The sequence below is a fragment of the Podarcis erhardii genome (assembly GCF_964252035.2).
Source record: "Podarcis erhardii genome assembly, chromosome: 9".
Lineage (NCBI taxonomy): Eukaryota > Metazoa > Chordata > Lepidosauria > Squamata > Lacertidae > Podarcis > Podarcis erhardii.
The window spans coordinates 59,298,094-59,317,351 of NC_138512.1; the positions used below are offsets into that span (position 1 = coordinate 59,298,094).

At 45.3% G+C, this 19,258-nt stretch overlaps 1 protein-coding gene and 1 long non-coding RNA gene across 5 annotated transcripts in view; both read left to right on the forward strand.

Moving 5' to 3' along the window:
• Window positions 1-1,781: 1,781 nt before the first annotated feature.
• Window positions 1,782-19,258, forward strand: part of PPP3CA (protein phosphatase 3 catalytic subunit alpha) — a 192,898-nt gene continuing 175,421 nt past the window's right edge. For 2 of the 4 annotated variants that reach the window (XM_081876971.1, XM_081876970.1), the window contains exon 1: window positions 1,784-2,632. In XM_081876971.1, the coding sequence (XP_081733097.1) occupies window positions 2,575-2,632 (58 nt within the window). In that variant the 5' untranslated portion in view covers window positions 1,784-2,574. Of the gene's footprint in view, window positions 2,633-19,258 lie in introns of all 4 variants that reach the window. The other 2 variants (XM_081876969.1, XM_081876972.1) reach the window with 2 other exon arrangements.
• LOC309350493 overlaps window positions 18,985-19,258 on the forward strand; it is a 32,736-nt gene continuing 32,462 nt past the window's right edge. Inside the window, exon 1 of the long non-coding RNA XR_014160434.1 lies at window positions 18,985-19,084. This is a non-coding gene — a long non-coding RNA (uncharacterized lncRNA). The remainder of the gene's footprint in view (window positions 19,085-19,258) is intronic.

The window sequence follows — 19,258 nt, forward strand, 5'->3', positions numbered from 1 at the left end:
GGTCCTCATCGAGCCCACAGCTGAGGCTAGATACTGGTCCAGAGCATGCATGGCCACAAATTGAGATGTTTTTGGAGAAACAGAACTTTATGTCCCCAATGCTATGTAACAACTGTATGGAGCTGTTGAGAGCAGTCATTAGGAGGTTTGGAGCAAAGTGTCCTCAAATAGTGCCCTGCAGCACCACATAACATAAATGCCAAAGGGCTGATGAGCAGTCCCTTGGTTGATTCTGGAACAAATGGCGCAGGTAGGCTTGCTGCTGCTAGTAAAGCAGTGTCTCTGGCCCCAATCTCACAGAGCCCAGGAGAATACCTGGGGCCACATGCTGGAAGGAGATGAGACTGGAGGCAAAAGTGGGCAGAGAAGCAATGTGACACTGAAACTAGGAAGGTTACGTTCCAGCCACATCAAGCCCGTCAAGCAATAAGCACTATCAAGAACACATTCTAGCAAGGCAAAAACAGTCAAGTGAGAGGTGATGTGACCTGGGGAGTCATGGATGGCCTCAGAAGAGCCTGAGCACCAGAAAGGGGAGTCTGAGGGGCTGCATCAGGCCCCAGGGACCTAAAGGATCCCCATTTCCAGGCTTACTATTTCAAAATGCTCTCGTGCGTTTGGAGACTCTCCTGAGTGGACTTCTGCTCCAAACATCTGTCCTACCGCACCACCGATTGCATTGGGGACGTTTGGATTTATTTTTAAGTCCTAAGATGCATCATTCTATGGTAAAGTTCTGAGCGCCTCCGTTTCGATTTCCAGATTGGCGTTTCCTCGCGAGCGCACGTGGTGCTCGGCGCTTTCAAAATGGTAGCTTTCCCGACAGAACACCCGTCGAGCGCTCTTCGCGATTCAAGCAGCAAGCCAGAGAAAAGCCCTTTCCCTCCTCGAGCTAGGCAGTTCCTCCTCCTCCTCCTCCTCCTCCGCGGAAAAGCAAAGCCCGGGCTGGAGGCGGGCGAGAGGAAGGCCGAGCTCCTCTGCTCAGAGGCGGCTGGCGCGAAGAGGGAACCAGCCTTCGGGACTCCAAGGCGGCCTGGCAGCTCCCCCCCCCCTCTTCCCCCCAGGTTGGCCGCAGCACCGCATGGAGAGACGTGCCTGGAACGGCTACAAGGGACACGCAGGCGCGATCCTCGCCCGGGAGCTTCCCCTCTCTCTCCCCCCTCCCCCGCTTCCTCCCCGTTCGCTCTGTTTGTAGCAAAGCGCGGATACAGTGACTGGCAAGCCGAGGCCGCCCCCGCTTGCTAATGATACACCCAGGCGCCCGCCTCGGAGATGCTACGGGGGCCGGTGAGAAGAAGCCGCGGGCCTTGTCCCCTCAGAAAAGCGCCCGTCCAGGCAGCCGCAGCGGAGTCTCCTTCTTCCCCAGCCCTTCCTCCGCCTGAGGCGAAAGAAGCGCTCTCCTCGCCTTTCGCTCCTCCTGCTCAACCAAACCCTCGCAGGGCTCGAGTTCCCCGCCCCCCTCCTTTCGCTATTGCCGCAGTTCTAGTGTGTTTCCCCCCCCACCCACCTCCTCCTTCTGGCAGGACACCCCCCCCCCTGCCCTCCTCACCACCCCCTCCCGCTCATTCCCACGTCCTCGCGCCGTCAAAGCGGCGCGCGCTATTGCGCATGGTGAAAGCGGCGGCGGCGAACACCTGAGAGAGGGGGGGGTAGGGTGAGGGGGGGGAGAGAGAGAGAGGCGTTTCAAGAGGGTAGGAGGAGAGCCAAGCTACCTTGACAGTGATTGGCAGCCCGGCCCCAGCCAATGGGTGCTGAGCTAGCGTTTTGGCAACGGGGGAGGGAGAGGCGAGTGGGAGCGTTTAGGCGGCGAGGGTAGGTTGCGCCTCGGACTGAGCGGAGCTCTAGTGGCTGCGGCTGCGTGAGTGAAAGGAGAGACCCTGCGAAAGGGGTGGCGGCGCTGCGAGAAGGAGACGACGACGAGGAAGGCGACGCGGCGGTGGAGGCGGAGGCGGAGGGGAAGGCACGGCGCGGATCCCGGGCAGCAGCGGCAGCAGGAGGAGTCGGAGCAGCAGCGGCAGCAGCACTTCGTCTTCTCGGGCGCCGTGTGGAGGGCTGCGTGGCTTTCGGTGCGCGTTTTCCTCCAGCCGCGCGCTGAATCTTCCGGCTTCGCTGCCCCACCCCGCGCCTTTTAATTCCTCGCCGCCTTCGACGGCGTTTTCTTCTCTCCTCAGCCCCCACCCCCACCCCCACCCTTCGGCTTCTTCCCTTCGGCCCCTAATTCTCATAAAAGAGAGGCGTGATTGACATAAAGAGGGGGCAAGGAGAAAAATCCGGAGGAGGGAGGAGGAGCGGTGGAAGCAGCAGCAGCAGCAGCAGCAGCGGGAAAAAGAGAAGGAGCGAGCCAGCGAGCGAGCCAGCGAGAGCAGCAGGCGGAGCAAGGCGTGAAGTTGAACCGCAGCTGAGGCGACCGCGAGCCGGAGCGACGTCGTTTGCGCGGCCGCCTTTGGTGCTGCTGCAGCCGCCGCCGCCGCCGCCTTCAGCTTTGTGTCTGGTGAGGGAGAAGCGAGTCGAGCCTCGGCTGCCTTCCTCCTCCTCCTCCTCCTCCTCCTCCTCCTCCTCCAGGCGACGCTGGAAATGTCTGAACACAAGGCGCTGGATCCGAAGTTGTCGACGACGGAGAGGGTGGTGAAAGGTAAGCGGAGAGCCCGTGGCTTTGGGGCAGCCCGGGGTGGAGGGAAGCCCCTCGGCAGGAAGGAAGGAAGGAAGGGGGAGAGGGGGTCGCGGGCGGAGGTCCCTGCCGGGCGGGAGATTCTCGTATTCACACACACACGCGTCTCTGCGCTTTCGTGAGGGGAAAGAGAAAGGGAGGCGGGCTTGGCGCGGGCTGCCTGTCTCTTTAGCGGGGCTGCGGTTGCCAAATGGGCAAGGCGGGCGGGGCGGGGCGGGGGAGGAAGGGGGGCGCGCGCGGGGAGGGGGGCGGCGGCGGCGGGAGAAATAGGAAGCGAGTGCCCGGCGATGGGGATGGTGGAAGGAAGGGGCTGCCTCTGCGGCTCGGCGCTATGGACTAGTAACGTAGGCGATTGCAGCGGGGGCGCAGCTTTCCTTTTCTTGGCATTAATCCCCCCGCACACACACACACACACACACACACACACACACACACACACAGTAGATCTCGAGGTCTCAATTCTAATGGCACTCCTGCTCCTCCTCCTCTCTCTCTCTTGCTATATTGCAGCAATTTCCCTCCCTCCTTTGGAGTGCTTGCACGGGGCTCGCGAGAGGCAAATCGTGGGGTGGGGGGGGGTGGAGAGACGGTTGGGGTGTGGAAGGAAAACCCTCGGCTTCCTCCTCCTCCTTTGCAGCTGGAAGAGCCGGAGAGGAGTGTGGGACACACACACACACACAGCAGGTCCCCCCTCACTTTCTCTCCGCCGCCCCCACCTCTATTCCTTGGGGGCATTTCCACCTTCCCTCCGCCCACCTTGGTGTGGGTGACCCTCTTGGAAGTCTCTTCTGCTGGCTCCCAGCGAGATCCCTCCCTGAAACGTATTTCAGCTCCCCCGCCTGTAGAAATATGCCTCTCCCTCTCTGTGTGTGTATCTTCAGGTTTTGACAGCTGGGTTTGTCTTGTCTTCTCCCCCCCCCCCCAATCTCCCGCACCCACCCCCTTGACACAGCTGTTTTCCTTTCCTTCCATTAACATACTGCTTGATGCAGATAACCTAGAGATAGCAGTTGATTGGTTGGGGTAGGGGGAGAAGGAAGGAAGGAAGGAAATGGTGGTGGTGGGTTCTTCCCTTTCTATTGGCTGCCCCTTTTGGCCCACTTCTCTGTCCTTCCCTTTGCAAGCGGAGAATTCCACCTGTATGTGTACAGCCATTTCCTCCTCCCCTTTGTCTTTTTCTTAGCCAATGCTGGTATGGTAACAGGCAAGCTTACTGCAGCAGGAATCTTTGAGCGATGCTATCCTCGCACTAGCGGGATCCATTCCTTTCATGGATGAGGATTGCAGATTGATTTGTCCAGAATCTTAACTATTGGGATTTAAGAAATGAGTGCAGATGTGCTGCCAGGGCAATCCCTCTAGCAAAGCATTACATTGTTTCCACCACCATTTTTGTTTCCCTTCCTGCACTCTACACAAACCCTGGTAAATTGGCTTGGCTAGATGTGAAGTTATCTTGCAGACATATTTGGCTACTGTGTTCATATTTCTCTAGGAATGTATGCGTAACTTTATAAGTTTCAAAAACCCATGTATTTAATTTTTGAAATGCTATGTTCAAGATGCATGATTTTTTTTAACATACATACATATATATATTAAAAATGAGCCATTGAAGAGAGTGTGTGGGTTTTCTCTCTTGCACACATGCATTCACATGCACACTGTGGAAAAGGCTAAATATGGTTGTGCAAAAGATGCTAGTGTGTGTTATTTACCAATATTAGCCATGTTTATCCAGAAATCCACACAGATTTAGTTGCATTGACTGCCAATAAAATATGCATAGGATTGCCTTACATTCTGAACCTAAACTTGGAATATCATGTCCTAGTAATTTCACTGGGCTTCTTTTGTTACAAGTTAAATTGTACAGGATTGTCACCAAGGGTCCAATCCACTTCCCACTAAGATCAATAGCAGCATCCCTGTTGGCATTAATGAGGCAGGATTACATCCTTGAAGGCTGCAGTTCCTAAACACACCCATTGAAACTGGTGGCATTCATCCAAGGAAACATATATGCTACTGGGTTGTAAGAGTATGTTTAAGTGTGTAAGCATGTTTTTATAGGACAATGGCTTAAAATAATCAATTAAAATGCAAACCCTTCAAGCCTTTTTTAAGGAAAGCAGGATCTATTTATTGCTGATTTTGGTGTAAAATTCAAGAGGCCTGGAAATAACATTGTTTAAATGATCCCTATTTCAACATGTACGCGTTTACTTGCGAATCAGTGGAAATATTACCTAAAAACATTGATGTACAGTTGTTTTGTATTTTCATACTAATACTGAACTGAGTTCACCAAGGGCCTATCCTTACATATTGGTAGGCACCATACACACACAAGGCAGAGGTTTCAGTAGACTTGAGGGATCCCAAAGGTTTGCGGAAGTATTTTTTTTTTCCTTAAGAAAAGCAACTATGAGGGGAAACCCCAGTGGAGCTGTGGGCACAGAATGTTAGCTGGTTGTGTGGGTGGGATGTGGAATGAAGTGTTCAGGGTGGCTAGAAGAGGTCATGGCTGGCTGGCTGGAAACCTGAGTAGGAGCAGTTCACACTGCAATATTTTGTTACAGTTCCCACTTGTAATCTTCTATACATTATTATATTACAATTCGAGTGAAGGAGAACATTTTGTACTATGCCACCTTAGGCTGTAATCCTGTATGCATTTATGTGGCAGTTAACTTGGTTAAACTTTGGGGTACGTACTTCTGAGCAAACATTCTTTGCCTTGTACTGTGAGACTGCAGCCAGTATGCATACTTGCCTGAGAGCAATCCCATTTAACTTGATGGAACGTTTTGTGGTATCACAATAGGAGCTGTTTGACTCCCTTGGGATGTGGTGAGGTTGGACAGGCCATCTGCCAGGGATGCTTTAGTTCAGATTCCTCCATTGCAAGGGGTTGGGCTAGATGACCTTTGGAAGCCCTTCCAATTCTATGGGAAAGAGTGACTGCAGCTATGACTGTGTGTGTTTTAAGGCTCTCACATAATGAAAGGTGAATTATTTCAAAAGCAGCAGAAAAATAATGATTCCGTCAAATCTGATTCTGAAGATGCCTTCTTCATTTTTTAAATATTGTCTTCCCCTCAAAAATTACTTAAGCCACCTTTGTTCTTGTACAAAGTGTTGGTTGTAATGTAAATGTCCTTACAAGAAACAGCATGTCCCTTGACCAGCCTTCTTTGGCTTCCTGCTTAAAGCGTGTATTCTAGAACGGCCATTTCTGAGACACCATTTCACTTGGGATTGCTGAGCATAGGAACATGCCAAATCAGACCACTGGTTCATCTAGTTCAGTACTGTTTACATTTGTGGCAGCCGCTCTCTGGGGTTTCAGGCAGGGGGCAATCCCAGTCCTACCCAGAAATGCAGGCAAAGTAGAGCTATGGCCCTACTCCTTCAGATCATGAACATCTATCAGCTTGTCTGTTCAGAGCTTCTCAAAGCTTAACAGCAATGCTCTGAAAGAGCAATAGAGAATTTGTTCCATCCTTTTCCCTGCCGCACCCCCATTCCTAACCTCAGGATGTAACTAAGAAAAACGTATGTACTGCTTTCAATAAATTAAGTACCCTTGGCCCTCTCCAACTCCCATCAGTTCAAGCCAGTACAGAATATACTCAAGGAAGATCAGCAACATCTGGAAGACCACACGTTTCCCCACCCCAGGTTTAAGATATCACTCAGTAACTTGTGTTGCATGCATAAGGACCCAGGTGTACTTCCTGGTATCTCTAGGGAAGGCCAGGAAAGACTGGAGAGCTGTTGCCCATCAGTATGGTCCAGCCCAGGCATAGGCAAACTCGGCCCTCCAGATGTTTTGGGACTACAACTCCCATCATCCCTAGCTAACAGGACCAGTGGTCAGGGATGATGGGCCTCTGTCAACCCCACACAAGCTGCTCACCATGCCTGCCTATTGTCTATGTTGCATGGCACTGAAGTGAACTGTAAACACATGTAATTATATAACAGCATCTACCTATGAGTTATATTGAAAACTAAATTCTTCTTATAACAAAACGCCTCCAGTCTTCTTCTAGGTAACTGTGACCTATCAAAATTAGCAATATCTTAACACGTTACCTCTTCCCTGCTTCTCTTTCTTTGCTGTCAGGCAAATTCCTAGCCAGTTTTTTTTCCTGAGATAGCCAAAAGAATGAATCAAAGCTAAGATATCTATTGCTCACAAATGAATTTTATTCCCAAATAAATGTCCTTAATATAAAACCAGGTGTTGCGATAATTTTTCATTGACCCATTTTATATTCAATCCAGATATGATTTTTGCCCAGATTTCTTAGCTAAGAATCACAAAACCAAACAAGAAGAAACTTGCCTGAGGGTAACCAAAATAACCAAGAAGTTGTGTAATTTTAAAATATTTGAAAGTATTCAGAGCCAGATGTGCAACATTTCCAAAGAGAGAGAAAAGGCATTGATCAGATGTTCACTAACTTGGCTGCAAGTACCACTGAACAAAATGGGACCTACTTTTAAGTAAATGTGCATGGGATTAAGCTGTACAAAATATTTTCCGAGTAGAGAATTCAGGATTCTAACTGAACAGTTATATATATTGCTACTATATTACATACTATATTACATAGGTAGGCAACATGGTGCCCTCCAGATGTTGTTGGACTACTGTTTCCATCTTCCCTGACTGCTGGCCATCTGGAGCTGAGAGGAGTTTCAGCCCAACAAGATCTGGAGGTTATTGAACTACTAATATATTACAACTGGGCAAACAAATTCTTTCTTTCTCCAATCATCTTCATTTTTGCATCAGTGCAGGAAAAACGCCATTTAACAAAATGAGGTCTGTTCTGCTTTATATTCATTTTGAGCCTTAGTAGCCATTTCCTCCAGGTTCCATATTTAAAAACTTAAATTATTTTCAAACACTTAATAAAATAAACATTGGTTAAATCATTTCATATCTTATTGGTAAAATGTTGACATGTGTCATCATGACCTCCATCAGACCAGCTGAACAAATATGTGAAATACTACTTAATCTATGCCAAGTCATAGCCCGTGCTACTCAGCCAAATCCTAACATTTACTCAGCAGTAAATCCCATCAAATTCAGTGGATGTTACTCTCAAGGAAGTATGCAGGCTAAGTCTTCATGAATTATTTTTACAGGAATATAGGATCTACATGGCCCAAATAGATAGTAAGCTTTGCCTGGTTAACGAATTATGGCAAACTCAATGCATTTCTGTTGTAGGAAAAAACCTTGTGTTTGTTGATGTGGCATGAGGAGCCCAATGAAACAAGAACCTTTATGTAAAATGTCCCCCTTCTTTTGTTCAGAGTTCACTTTTCTGTATATACAGAATTCTGTATATACTTACTCAGAAGCAAGCCATACCAAATTAAGAACAGATTGCTTCAGATAAGTGTGTATTATAACTGCAACCCTTAGTATTTTACCATTTGCACTTAAATTGACCGAAAGCCAAATCTGAGTGCTGCCCATATTCAGAGATAACAAATCAATTCAATCAAATTTTTTGACCAATAACTCCTACTCAAATTTCCTTCTAGAGCTGCAGGGAATCCTCCACAACACTTCAGAAGTCTCTGCTTCCACCTCCAACTCCCAAGATTTATACAGCATCTGCTGCACTAATATGCAATGCTGCAACCATGTTACAGGCACAGGGTGTTAAATTTACTTATTGTCAGAAAGTTCTTCCTGATGTTTAGTCTGAATCTCCTTTCTTGTAACTTGAAGCCATTGATTTGAGTCTTACCCTCCAGAGAGGAGAAAACAAGCTTGCTCCATCCTCCATGTGAAAACCCATAAGATATTTGAAGATATTTGCATGCTTCTTTTCTTTACACTTCACACTCAAACTGTTCACAGCACATTGCTCTAGTCACATTAATCTCCTTGGGATCTATCAGCAATTGGGATGAGGCAGTAGAGGGCATTACTCAGTACTGCTCTGCTGTGAGCTTGGAATTGGTGTTGGGGTGGGGAAGGCAAAGGTAAGACCCACTCCTTGAGACTCTTGGGCACCCGATAGCTAGCAATTTAAGGGAGCTCAGTGGCATAGAGCACATGCTTTGTGGGGAAAAGGTCATAGATTCAATCCCTGGTGTCTCCATGTAGAGCAGGGACAGACTCCCTGTCTGAAACCTAGTGAATCCTCTGTTGGTTGGTGTAGGCAATACAGAGGTGGATGGACATATTGTGTAACTTGGTAAAAAAACAACACCTTTTCAATCCTCCTCCAGAGCTTTCTATGTATTTTGCCTTGGTCAACCTTTCAAAACACTAATAGCTGTTCATAGGTTTGTGTGCCTGCGTGAATTCGGATACTCTGGAAGCTGAAGGTTTTTGAGCTAATACGACTTTCCCCAAGGGTGTCTGTATTTGCATGTCATGGTAAGCCGCGATTTACCATGGAAATCATGCCTCATTGGCTCCTCCCAACTGGCACATGGAGGAATGCCCAGGCTTGGCATTGTGCCCAATTCAGGGATTATGGCTTGTTTCACTTCAAGCAAATCATGAAGGTAAGCCAAGAAAAACCTCTTACCTTATGGAGTGAAACAAACCTCAGCCCCAGGTTTGGATGTAATGGTGATCCAGGGAGTGTGGTTTGTTTCCCTTGCATGCTAGCAGCTGATGAGCAAAGTGGATGTGATTTGATTGTATGCGGTAATCCATGGTGAAGGTGATAAAGGTGATACAGGGGTACCTCGCAAGACGAAATTAATTCGTTCTGCGAGTTTTTTCATCTTGCGATTTTTTCGTCTTGCGAAGCACGGATTTTGGAAAAGCTTCAAAAATCACCAAAGTCTTCAAAAACCTCAAAAAAGGCTACCACACTGCGTTCTATGAGTTGCTCCTCGAAGTTAAGTCACAACTGCACCCCCTGAATGCACGGTTTTAAGAAAAAGGAAACAAACTTGCAAGACAAAGGAAACAAACTTGCAAGACGTTTTCATCTTGCGAAGCAAGCCCATAGGGAAATTCGTCTTGTGAAGCAACTCAAAAAACGAAAAACTCTTTCGTCTTGCGAGGTACCACTGTATTGTGGAAATAGTCGTGCATGCCTAAGTGTAGTGGTGACGGTGGAGCTTTCCCATAAAGACCGATGGCTTCATAAAGCACACTGAAAGAATGAGAGTATGAAATAAAAAAACTTCAGAGAAGTGAGCTGTCCCTCCTGGGTTTCTGAGCACCACCATTCAAACTGCAAAGGTCTGTTGGGGTGCATGACTCATATAGCTATCCAGATTGCACTAATGGAATGGGCCTGGGAAGCATGTCACTATTTCATACAACTTTGTTCCAACTCTTATGTAATGAGTAGTTGGCAGATTAATATGTGTCACCGGGTGACTCATTATTAGGAGCCAACATATTATAGCAGCTGGAGCCCTTTATGAAGGAGATACCTGGCTTTCTGGGTGGTAGATCAAGAAGACCAGTTTATTCTGTACACTACACAGAGAGCTGCCTGGCTCCTCACATCATAGTAAGATGCAAAGTTTATTTTAAGAAACTTTGTGCAGAACTGTATTGTTCTGCTACAATGTTTTGCATTTCCAAAGACATAGAAATGATTGTTCTAAGAGCACAGAAGAGTCATTTTGGGGACAAGTTTTAAATAACTGCTGGGTGTTGGATTCTCACCCTCCAACCACATACATGCTCACTTGGAACTTAATCCCAAAGATTTCAATGGGACTCCCTAATAAGTGTGCCTGTATTAATTGCCTGCTGCTGTTGGAATCCTGTGCAAGGGATTATCAGGGTTAAAATATTGCTCATTGTCTCAACAAAAGTGCAAGAAAGGACCAGTCAATAGAATGCATGGAACAGCGGGTTGAGGATTTAAATCTGTTCCTCCATCGTCCTGAGAGACCTTTACAGTCACTGGTTCATCCGTGTGTGCAGTATCTTCTATAACTCCTACACTTATTTCTATTGGTATAATAACACACAAAGCTTTGACTGAATTGAAGTTACTGGGAAAACCAGGCTCCAGTGAGTTCATTCCCCCCGTCTGTCCCCCAGCTAGCAGGTGAACTGCCTTTCTGTAGTGAAATTAGCATCTGTTCTAGAACCAAATAGCCTTGATCCTTTCTTTCACCATATTTCTTCAATAAAACTGATGCAAGTAATTTGCAGTCAAAGGAAAATCTCAAATGGAATGCTCAGTTATAGGGGGGGAGAAGAAGAAGAAGAGGAAGAGTTTGGACTTGATATCCTGTCTTTCACTCTCCTTAAGGAGCCTCAAAGCAGCTTACAATCTCCTTTCCCTTCCTCCCCCACAACAAACACTCTGAGGTGAGTGGGGCTGAGAGACTTCAGAGAAGTGTGACTAGCCTAAGGTCTCCCAGCAGCTGCATGTGGAGGAGCGGGGAAGCGAACCTGGTTCACCAGATTACGAGTCTACCGCTCTTAACCACTACACCACGCTGGGAATGCATGTGCCCTAGAGCAAAGGTGGCTAACCAGTAATTTTTGTCTGTCATCACAAGACCCCACTGATTTTGGCAGTGGCGGCAGAAATAAATAAATTTGATATAGTACTGAGTGAATAAATTTCTCCAGCACCTTGAAAGGGATAGAATCCCCTACCCCACTCCCACCCTGGTGAAAGGGGTGATAGTACAGATCAGCTGAGGAGGGGGTGCTGCGTTTGTTGGTGGCATTGAAGTGTGTGGCCAGCCATGCCCACTGCTGCTGTGTAGCCTCTGCAGGATTGTCCAAGGATGAATGTAGCCCTTGGGACAAAAAAATGTTAGCCACTCCTGCCCTAGGGCAGTGTTTCCTAAACTTGGGTCTCCAGCTGCTTTTGGACTACAACTCCCATCATCCCTAGCTAGCAAAACCCAGTGGTCAGGGATGATGGGAACTGTAGTCCAAAAAAGAGCTGGAGAACCAAGTTTGGGAAACACTGTCCTAGATAATGCATATAGAGTATTGCAAAGTTACTTTTTTAAAAAAAACGCATAGTGAAACAGATGACTCCCTAAAATGATGATAGTTGCTGTTATGAGCACTCACTAGGGCTGTGACTTTCAGACCTTAAGCCCTTGGGTAGCCCTTTTTGTATTGAGGTCTGCTGAGGAATTGCTATGTGCCTATAGCATGTATGTCCTTGTGTGTCTTATCAGTGTGCACAAAGCACAAGCCAGTTGGGCCTCATTGTTGCCCTCTGAGAACTGATGTGGCAACCTAGCATTCTCTTGTGGCTGCAGGGGACTACTGCTAGTGTTGAGTAAGTTGTCTTCAAGGGAAGCTGGTATGTCGTTACTGGTTTTCTTATTGGGGAACTTCTGATAGACTTCCAAGGAACCCTCTTCCACTGTGCCTTCATTGAGCAAGGGATTAAGAGTGCAAATACTTCCTCTCAGGCTGTCTATTGTAGTGAGCTATATTGTCTTCCTTCTATTAACCACTGGGCAGCAGCTATAATAAATGAGTGTAATTCAGCAGCAAGTTAAGCATGTTGAAATCCTTTAAACTTTGGCATCAAAGCTGAGTACTTGTTTTAATACCCAAGTATAACCACATTTAATACCCACAGTGGGAGCTTAACAGGCATTTATTTATTTTTTGCAGTTGTTAGTTGCTTTGTTAAAAACAAATAAATATATGTCTCGGCATGACTTAACAAACAAAAACGCAAGTAGATAAAAATTGGTTAAAAGCTGATATTTTAAAAAAACAACAACCATATAATACAAACTCCTAAAATGTTCATTCCGCAATAGAGACTAACTTAACCATAAAAATGCCTTGGCCTTAACTCTGTGTGGATTTTCGGTTCATTTATCTTTAGCTGTTTCTATAGCACTTTTTCAATGCATGCAGTGATTTACAACTCCCTCCATTGTTTTTGCCACAGTCCTTGATGGTAGCAGGACTTGACTTGAGAGATGGTGTCTGGCTATGTGTGCTTATGACAGAATAGGGATCTGTACTTGGGATTCTCACAGTAGCGATAGGCAAGCAGTCACCTATGCCACTAATGGCCCTAGTGCTTGTTTCTGCTTTTTGCTAGAGCCTTTTGCAGAGAGTTGGTGCCCTGCATGCTCCCTTATACTTAGCTGAAGTACAAGCAGATATAGCTTATTTATATTTGGAAGCCATCCCATAACATGATTTTCTTTTAAAGGGCAAATGCTGTTTCTTCCAGCTGTACCAGGGAAGCCCAAACAGTTACTTACTTGCCTTTAAAGGCTAATCTAGCATTTCAGTATCCTCATGAGTGATGGCTTCATGCCCAGGATGTAATGTCTAGCATGGATTCCCCTTGTGTACATGGAGTGTTTGATACCAGTGAGAAATATTAGAGGCTTGTTTTTTTTTCCTAATTATCTGTTGTCCACAGGACTACAGCTGGTTCACCCCCTGACCCTACAATTGCCAAGGCCAAGATGATGTCCAGAAAAAAAGAGAGAAAAAGAATAATGCAGTCAAAAAGGAAGGGTTGCTGCACTGTTACTATCCTCCATGCTAGCCAAATTGCACAACTTATATTATCAAAGCAAAGGCCGCTACTCTGCATGGAGTTCAGTGGGCTGCCGTGAAGTTACGAAGCTTCGATGGGTTCCTGATAATACTGAAGCCACTGCAAATTTCAGTTCAGTTCAGTGCCATTTTTTTTACAGTTCATTTTTGAGAGCTGCAGTGCTTAAGAGCAGCTTTGCTTAACTTTTTTTTTTTAAAAAAATAATGTTTATGCCATTTTGTACAAATGAACAATGGTAAGGGGGCACCACATTGGCTTAATGCCTGTTTTTGTGAGATGTTGGATTGAGGGAAGCTGAATTTAGATCAACAAGCATCTGTGTGTTTGCCTCCTTTTAAAAAGGCATTTTTTGGGTTTTGTTTTGTTTTTTTGCTTATTGCCAGTGAAGAAATACAGACGTGCTGTGCATAATAGTCTAATGCTGGATGGTTCTCTTGCCACTGCCAAGAGTCACAAGACAGCTTCTTATCTGATGATAAATAATATGCTTGCTAGAGTAGTGCACGATGATTTGGAGCAAAGACTGGATGCTGTGAGATAACAACTACAGTAACAAGGCTCTTAAACTCCATTAAACTGTAAAATTGAAGGTATTTCACTCTGTTCCTTTAAAGCAGAAAAGTAGGACTCTTGGTGAACAGTGTTTGTTGAACCAAAGTTGAGTGCAAAATTCGCATTTTATTTGAACTGGGAGTGGGGATTTATGAAAAAATGTTAGTTGGCATCAGAAAGTGGCCCTTGTTGGTGATCATTTCAAAGGGAAGATTGATGCTCTTCTTATTGAGGAAAAATAGCCCTTTTTCTGCATAGTCTTGACTTTTTGTGAATGATATCGTCCTTTAGCCAAACCTATGCTTGTATGTTGTATGTGTCAGGGAACTGCCATCAGTGCCGGAGGGAGAGAGCAAAATCCAGAGAGATTCCAGAGAGCGTACCAGGATTGGGAGAGGCAGCCCATCTTCTGGGGAAGAGAATCAGCGTAGCACCAGTGGAGAAGGGGGGCAGATGGGGGAAGCGGCGAGGCGGTCCCATGACTCCTTGCCAGGGACCAGCGGGTAGAGTAGGGGTCCTCCGCTGCCTACGCCCTCCTTGCGCAGAAGGCTTCCGCACAGAGAGAGTAGGAGGAGACTAGGCATCAAAGAGCTTCTTTGCTGGAAGAAGTTTAAGAAACGCCCACTGACGGATTCTGCCAGCGATTGAGACAGCCACGGGTGAGTGGCTGTCCGGACAGAAAAGGTTCACTCAGGCAACCTAGCCAGGTGTTTGCACCGGTTTATGCATGAGCAACCCCTAGAACCATTACAGTATGGATGCTGTTTATTATCTGCCTTACGCTCTTCTGGTGAAAGGCAGTATACAGATTTCTTAATAGAATAAATAAATTTGGCAATATGGTGTTGTGACAGTTGCTACATGGTTTCACACTGGCTAGGATCCTTCTAGAAAGGAGTTGGAAGCCCTGGCTTTGTGGGGCAAGAGTGACTTGGAAGTATTTTTTAAAGATGTTTTAAGACTTTAAAATTTAAGAAAGATTTTTTACTAACAGTTTTAAAAGTACCAACCACCCCCCTCAATATATAATATATAAAGGTGAGAAATGGGATTTGCTTAGGCAGCCAGCCTTTTGATAATAATAATAATAATAATAATAATAATAATAATAATAATAATAATAATAATAATTAATAATAATAATAAATTACAGCTTTGTTTTCCCCCAAAAACTTATTTTTTTCTTCCCACTTTATGGTTTACTGTAAAGTTTATTTCTTTTTTGTTACTCAATTGTTCACTTGATATTACAAAATCTCAGTAGAAACATATATATTTTTATCCTCTCCTCATCTTGTAGAGGAGACAAGGGAAGTCTGAGGTAAAATCAAAACCAACCAACCAACCAACCAACCAAAAACACTAATCTGTTTGTACAACCCATCAGGATGTGCCTGAGTTCAAACCCATTATGTTCATAGCAGCCAGAAAGTTTTGCAAAATATCTGAAGGTATTTTAACTTTGGAACATGCTCTCTTTTTCTAAAATGAAACATAGTCCACAAGTGGTCTGCTCCATTTACCTGTTTTTCTCCCCCATCTGTCTCTTTTCTCCATCCCCTACAATGTTGGATAGGCAGTTGACCCATGGCAAACCTCAGACATACCTGGAATGTGGACTCAGTACCAGCTAACATATGAAGAGTCTGCTGGACTCATCTACTCAAAGAAAGGCTCACTCCAATATCCTGTTCTCACATTGGCTAGCCACGTGTGTATGGGAGGCCCATAAGCAGAACCTGAGCACAACAGCACTCTTCCAATTTCCAGCAACTGGTATTCAGAGACAAACTACTTCCGATAGTTGAGCAGATTTATTCTATAGCCAGGCTTCCGTGTTCCTAGCAAGGAAGTTTTGCAAATAAATCTTGAGGAAAACTTTGCCCAGATACTTCATGCCTTTTGTGCAATTATCTCTATGACAATTACCCTTGTTCCATGGTGTTCTCTCCCCCCACTTTTTCTTTTTTACACCCTCTAATTAACACAGTACTGGGACTGGACTGTAGGAAAGGCCAGTCACACAGCTCATGCCAAGCATTACAAATGTGAACAGCAATGAGCTTCCTAGCTTGTTCCTGGTGCACAATGCTTTGTAAGGCAGTCGTGCTCTGTCTCTGCTTTCTTTCTTCCTGTCTGAAGGGTATTTCTACATGCCAACAACATGAACACAGCTTTGCCCACTTCCTTATTGCATCACACACACACACACACACACGAACAGTGGTCAACTTGTACATCCAAACATGACATCTGGAAGTTTCACTGAAGACAGTTTATTTATAAAGTACACAGCATCAGAGCCGTTGGTAATTACAGCTTAAGGATCAATTGAGCTGGTGTCAGATAAAGCAGTGGATTAGATCTTGCACTCAACTGGTTGTTTCTGAATTCCTCAAACTACTCATCCTGAGCCAATCATATGTATACTTTGCTTGGAAGTTAAATCTCGCTGTATTTAAGGCGGCTTGCTACCTAGCAAGTCTGTTTAACTGCACTTAAAATGTGCAATCTTGATCAGGATTGGGACGATAAAACATTTCAGGTTCTTGACTTCCTCCCCCCCAACACTCCCTCAGCTGCAGTACTTATAAGTGTGTTGGTAATGTTTCAATTCCTCTCTAGCAGTTTAGTCTTAGATTGTAAATTTGCTCTTAATAGTATTTTTATGTGAGTTCTAGACAGAGTTGCTCAAACATGGCAAAGTAAGCTTTGCAGCTGAAGGCGATGTTACTTATAAATCATGTTGAAGGGTATATTTATTGCTCTTTTGTATCCTTCAAGAAGCCTCATAAAGACAAATGAATGAAGCCACAGCTTGCAAAAGTGGTTGCCACTTCAAGGCAAAACTTAGCAGGCATGCTATTTTATGTGGTTGCATGAGCTCAGATTTCAAGAAGCGGCTTTGTTTTTTGTTTTGTTTTTTACTTATGTCAGATGGCTCCTGCTTCTGAGACTGCCATTTGCTTCTTTTCCATAACGCAACCTGTGCTTTAGAAGCTGATAAAAGCATCTCATACTTGGACTGTAAATGCGAGCAGGGGGTGGACCTGTGTGCAGTTGGAACCATTGGAACTGTGTGTTTAAAACCTACAAAGTAGGGGTTTAGAACCAGAGGCTCCCAACCACTACTTTAGAGGTCTAAAACACACTGTGGAAGAACTCGGTTTTATTCACCTTTCTGCCCAACATGTCTCCTTGACTCTGTGGAAGAAAGGGAGCTTGCAAACTCCATGGAGACTTCTGCTCATGGAAAGAAGTACTTATGCCTGGATAAAAGGTGAAATGTGTGGCATACCAGCAATATTCTCGGGCTTCAGGTCCTTCATGATGACTACTTCCTTCTAGGAAGAAGTAGGCAAACCAGCCTTGTATAGCTTGTATTCTATAGTGGTTGCCCATGCTGGCTATATCCACAGAGGTTGGATTAGATGATCTCCGGGATCCCTTCCAACTCTACAGTTCTATGGTTTTGGATTGTGCCCATGGCCTGGTGAAAGATGGCACCATTAAGTATCAGTTAAGAGTTATTCTGGCTGGTTGCATTTTTTGGGTGGTGGTGGGGTTTGCAGTATTGTCTACAAAGAGCTAGTTGGGTGGTAACTGGTAATGATTTGTTTTGAAGCTATTTTGTTAATACTATCTCTCCTCCCCCCCTTCCCCCCACAGTTTCGTTTTATCTAAAATTATTATAGTCTTTTGATCTATTGAAGCTGATTGCAAAATTTCATGGGAGCAAAGCCACCTCTTTTGAAGAATGATGCTCCTTAATTGCTTTTTTATCACTTCTCTGAGCCATTTTGTTTACATTTGGGGCATGGCTGACTTTATCCCAGGGTAGGTCTGAAAATAGCCAGCTGGTATGACCTGAATTGAATAGCTAGCTAGGATCTGAGTGCACTGAGTTCACATGGTAAACTCATTTTGTTTCTTGTAGGCTTCTCTTAATGATCTGCAGAGGTGTAACACGACAGCAAAAATAAACGCTATGACTGTGAATCTTGCTACTTCATATTGACACTTATGCTGCCACTTTTCACAGTCCTTGTTTACCCCAAAAGTTAATATTGCTGAAATAATAGCTTTAGTCAAACTCCTTCCACTTGCTATTTCGCATGTATTTTGAAACTGGCAGTAGAGCTTTGTAAACACCGAAGGTGTTGTTTCCTTGAACACTTCTCCACAAATTGGGAAACATTTAAATTGGGGATGGGACACCTGTGGCTCTCCAGATATACATGGACCCCCATCAATCTGAGCCAATGAGGTCAGGGACAGTGGTGCAAAAACATTTGGAGGACGACAGGCCAGCTTAAGTGACCCAACCCTGTTTGTGCTGGATGGTGTGAGTCTTTGATGTGGAATTGATGATTTATGACTTATCCCTCAATCAGGAGGATGGCAGCTCCATTGGGAAAAAACCCCTTGTGCTAGGTTCATTTAAACTGGTGCTTCTCAAGCTATCTGATGTGGTGATCTGACAGTTCAATTCCCCCCCAACTGTGTCAGGGACCAGTACCATTTTTGGTCTCAACCTGGGCTGAGGTGGCGTCCCCTGGGGATGGGCAGCCAATGGCTTGTAGACTGGCATTGGTCCACAGACCACCACTTTAGGTAGCACTGATGAACAACTGAGCTCCCATGTATAGCCAGGGTAACATTCAAATATGTTCTAGCTTCTTTTTCAGGCAAGGCATGTTGCTGTTGGCATAGCAACACTGCTGTTTGGAAGTCAACATGGCTATCTTATTATTTTGTTAAAGATTTTACAAGACTGCCAACATCAAGTCCCAGCTAACTTGTTTATACAAAGACCTGGGGTTAAGATGCCAAAAGCCAGCCACACAAATTATTGTTCTGATTTATAGCCTGGTTTATGTGACTTAGGAGACTGAGATGCCAATGCCCACTTTCAGTGATCCCGTATGTTATGTTGGGGCATAAAAACCTCTGAGACCTCTGAAAAATAATATGCAAACAGCTTCACTTTTAAAAAAAGAAGGTGATAATTCCCAAAACATTGAACTCATTCTGCAAATATCTGTCTTGTATAATGAAGGTTAGGAATATCCCCTCTAATTCTTTTAGCTTAATATTTGTTTTAATGTCACCCCCTTTCATCTCTGCTCTCTTCTTCTTGCAAGCATCTCCTCTAGAACCCAGCCAGATAAACACTTCTCTCCTCACTTGCGTTTGCAGAATTAGTGGCCTAGAACAGAGAGCACCTGGGCTTTGGATGTTGCATGTTTCTGTCCAAATGTTACGTTATTTGAGCACTGTAAGGCTCAAATAGTGTGTTCCATGAGACTGAATCTGTGTCCCTTAGTGGCTGGATTTTGTTGTTGTTGTTGTTGTTTAGTCATTTAGTCGTGTCCAACTCTTTGTGACCCCATGGACCAGAGCACGCCAGGCACTCCTGTCTTCCACTGCCTCCCACAGCTTGGTCAAACTCATGTTCATAGCTTTGAGAACACTGTCCAACCATCTCGTCCTCTGTCGTCCCCTTCTCCTT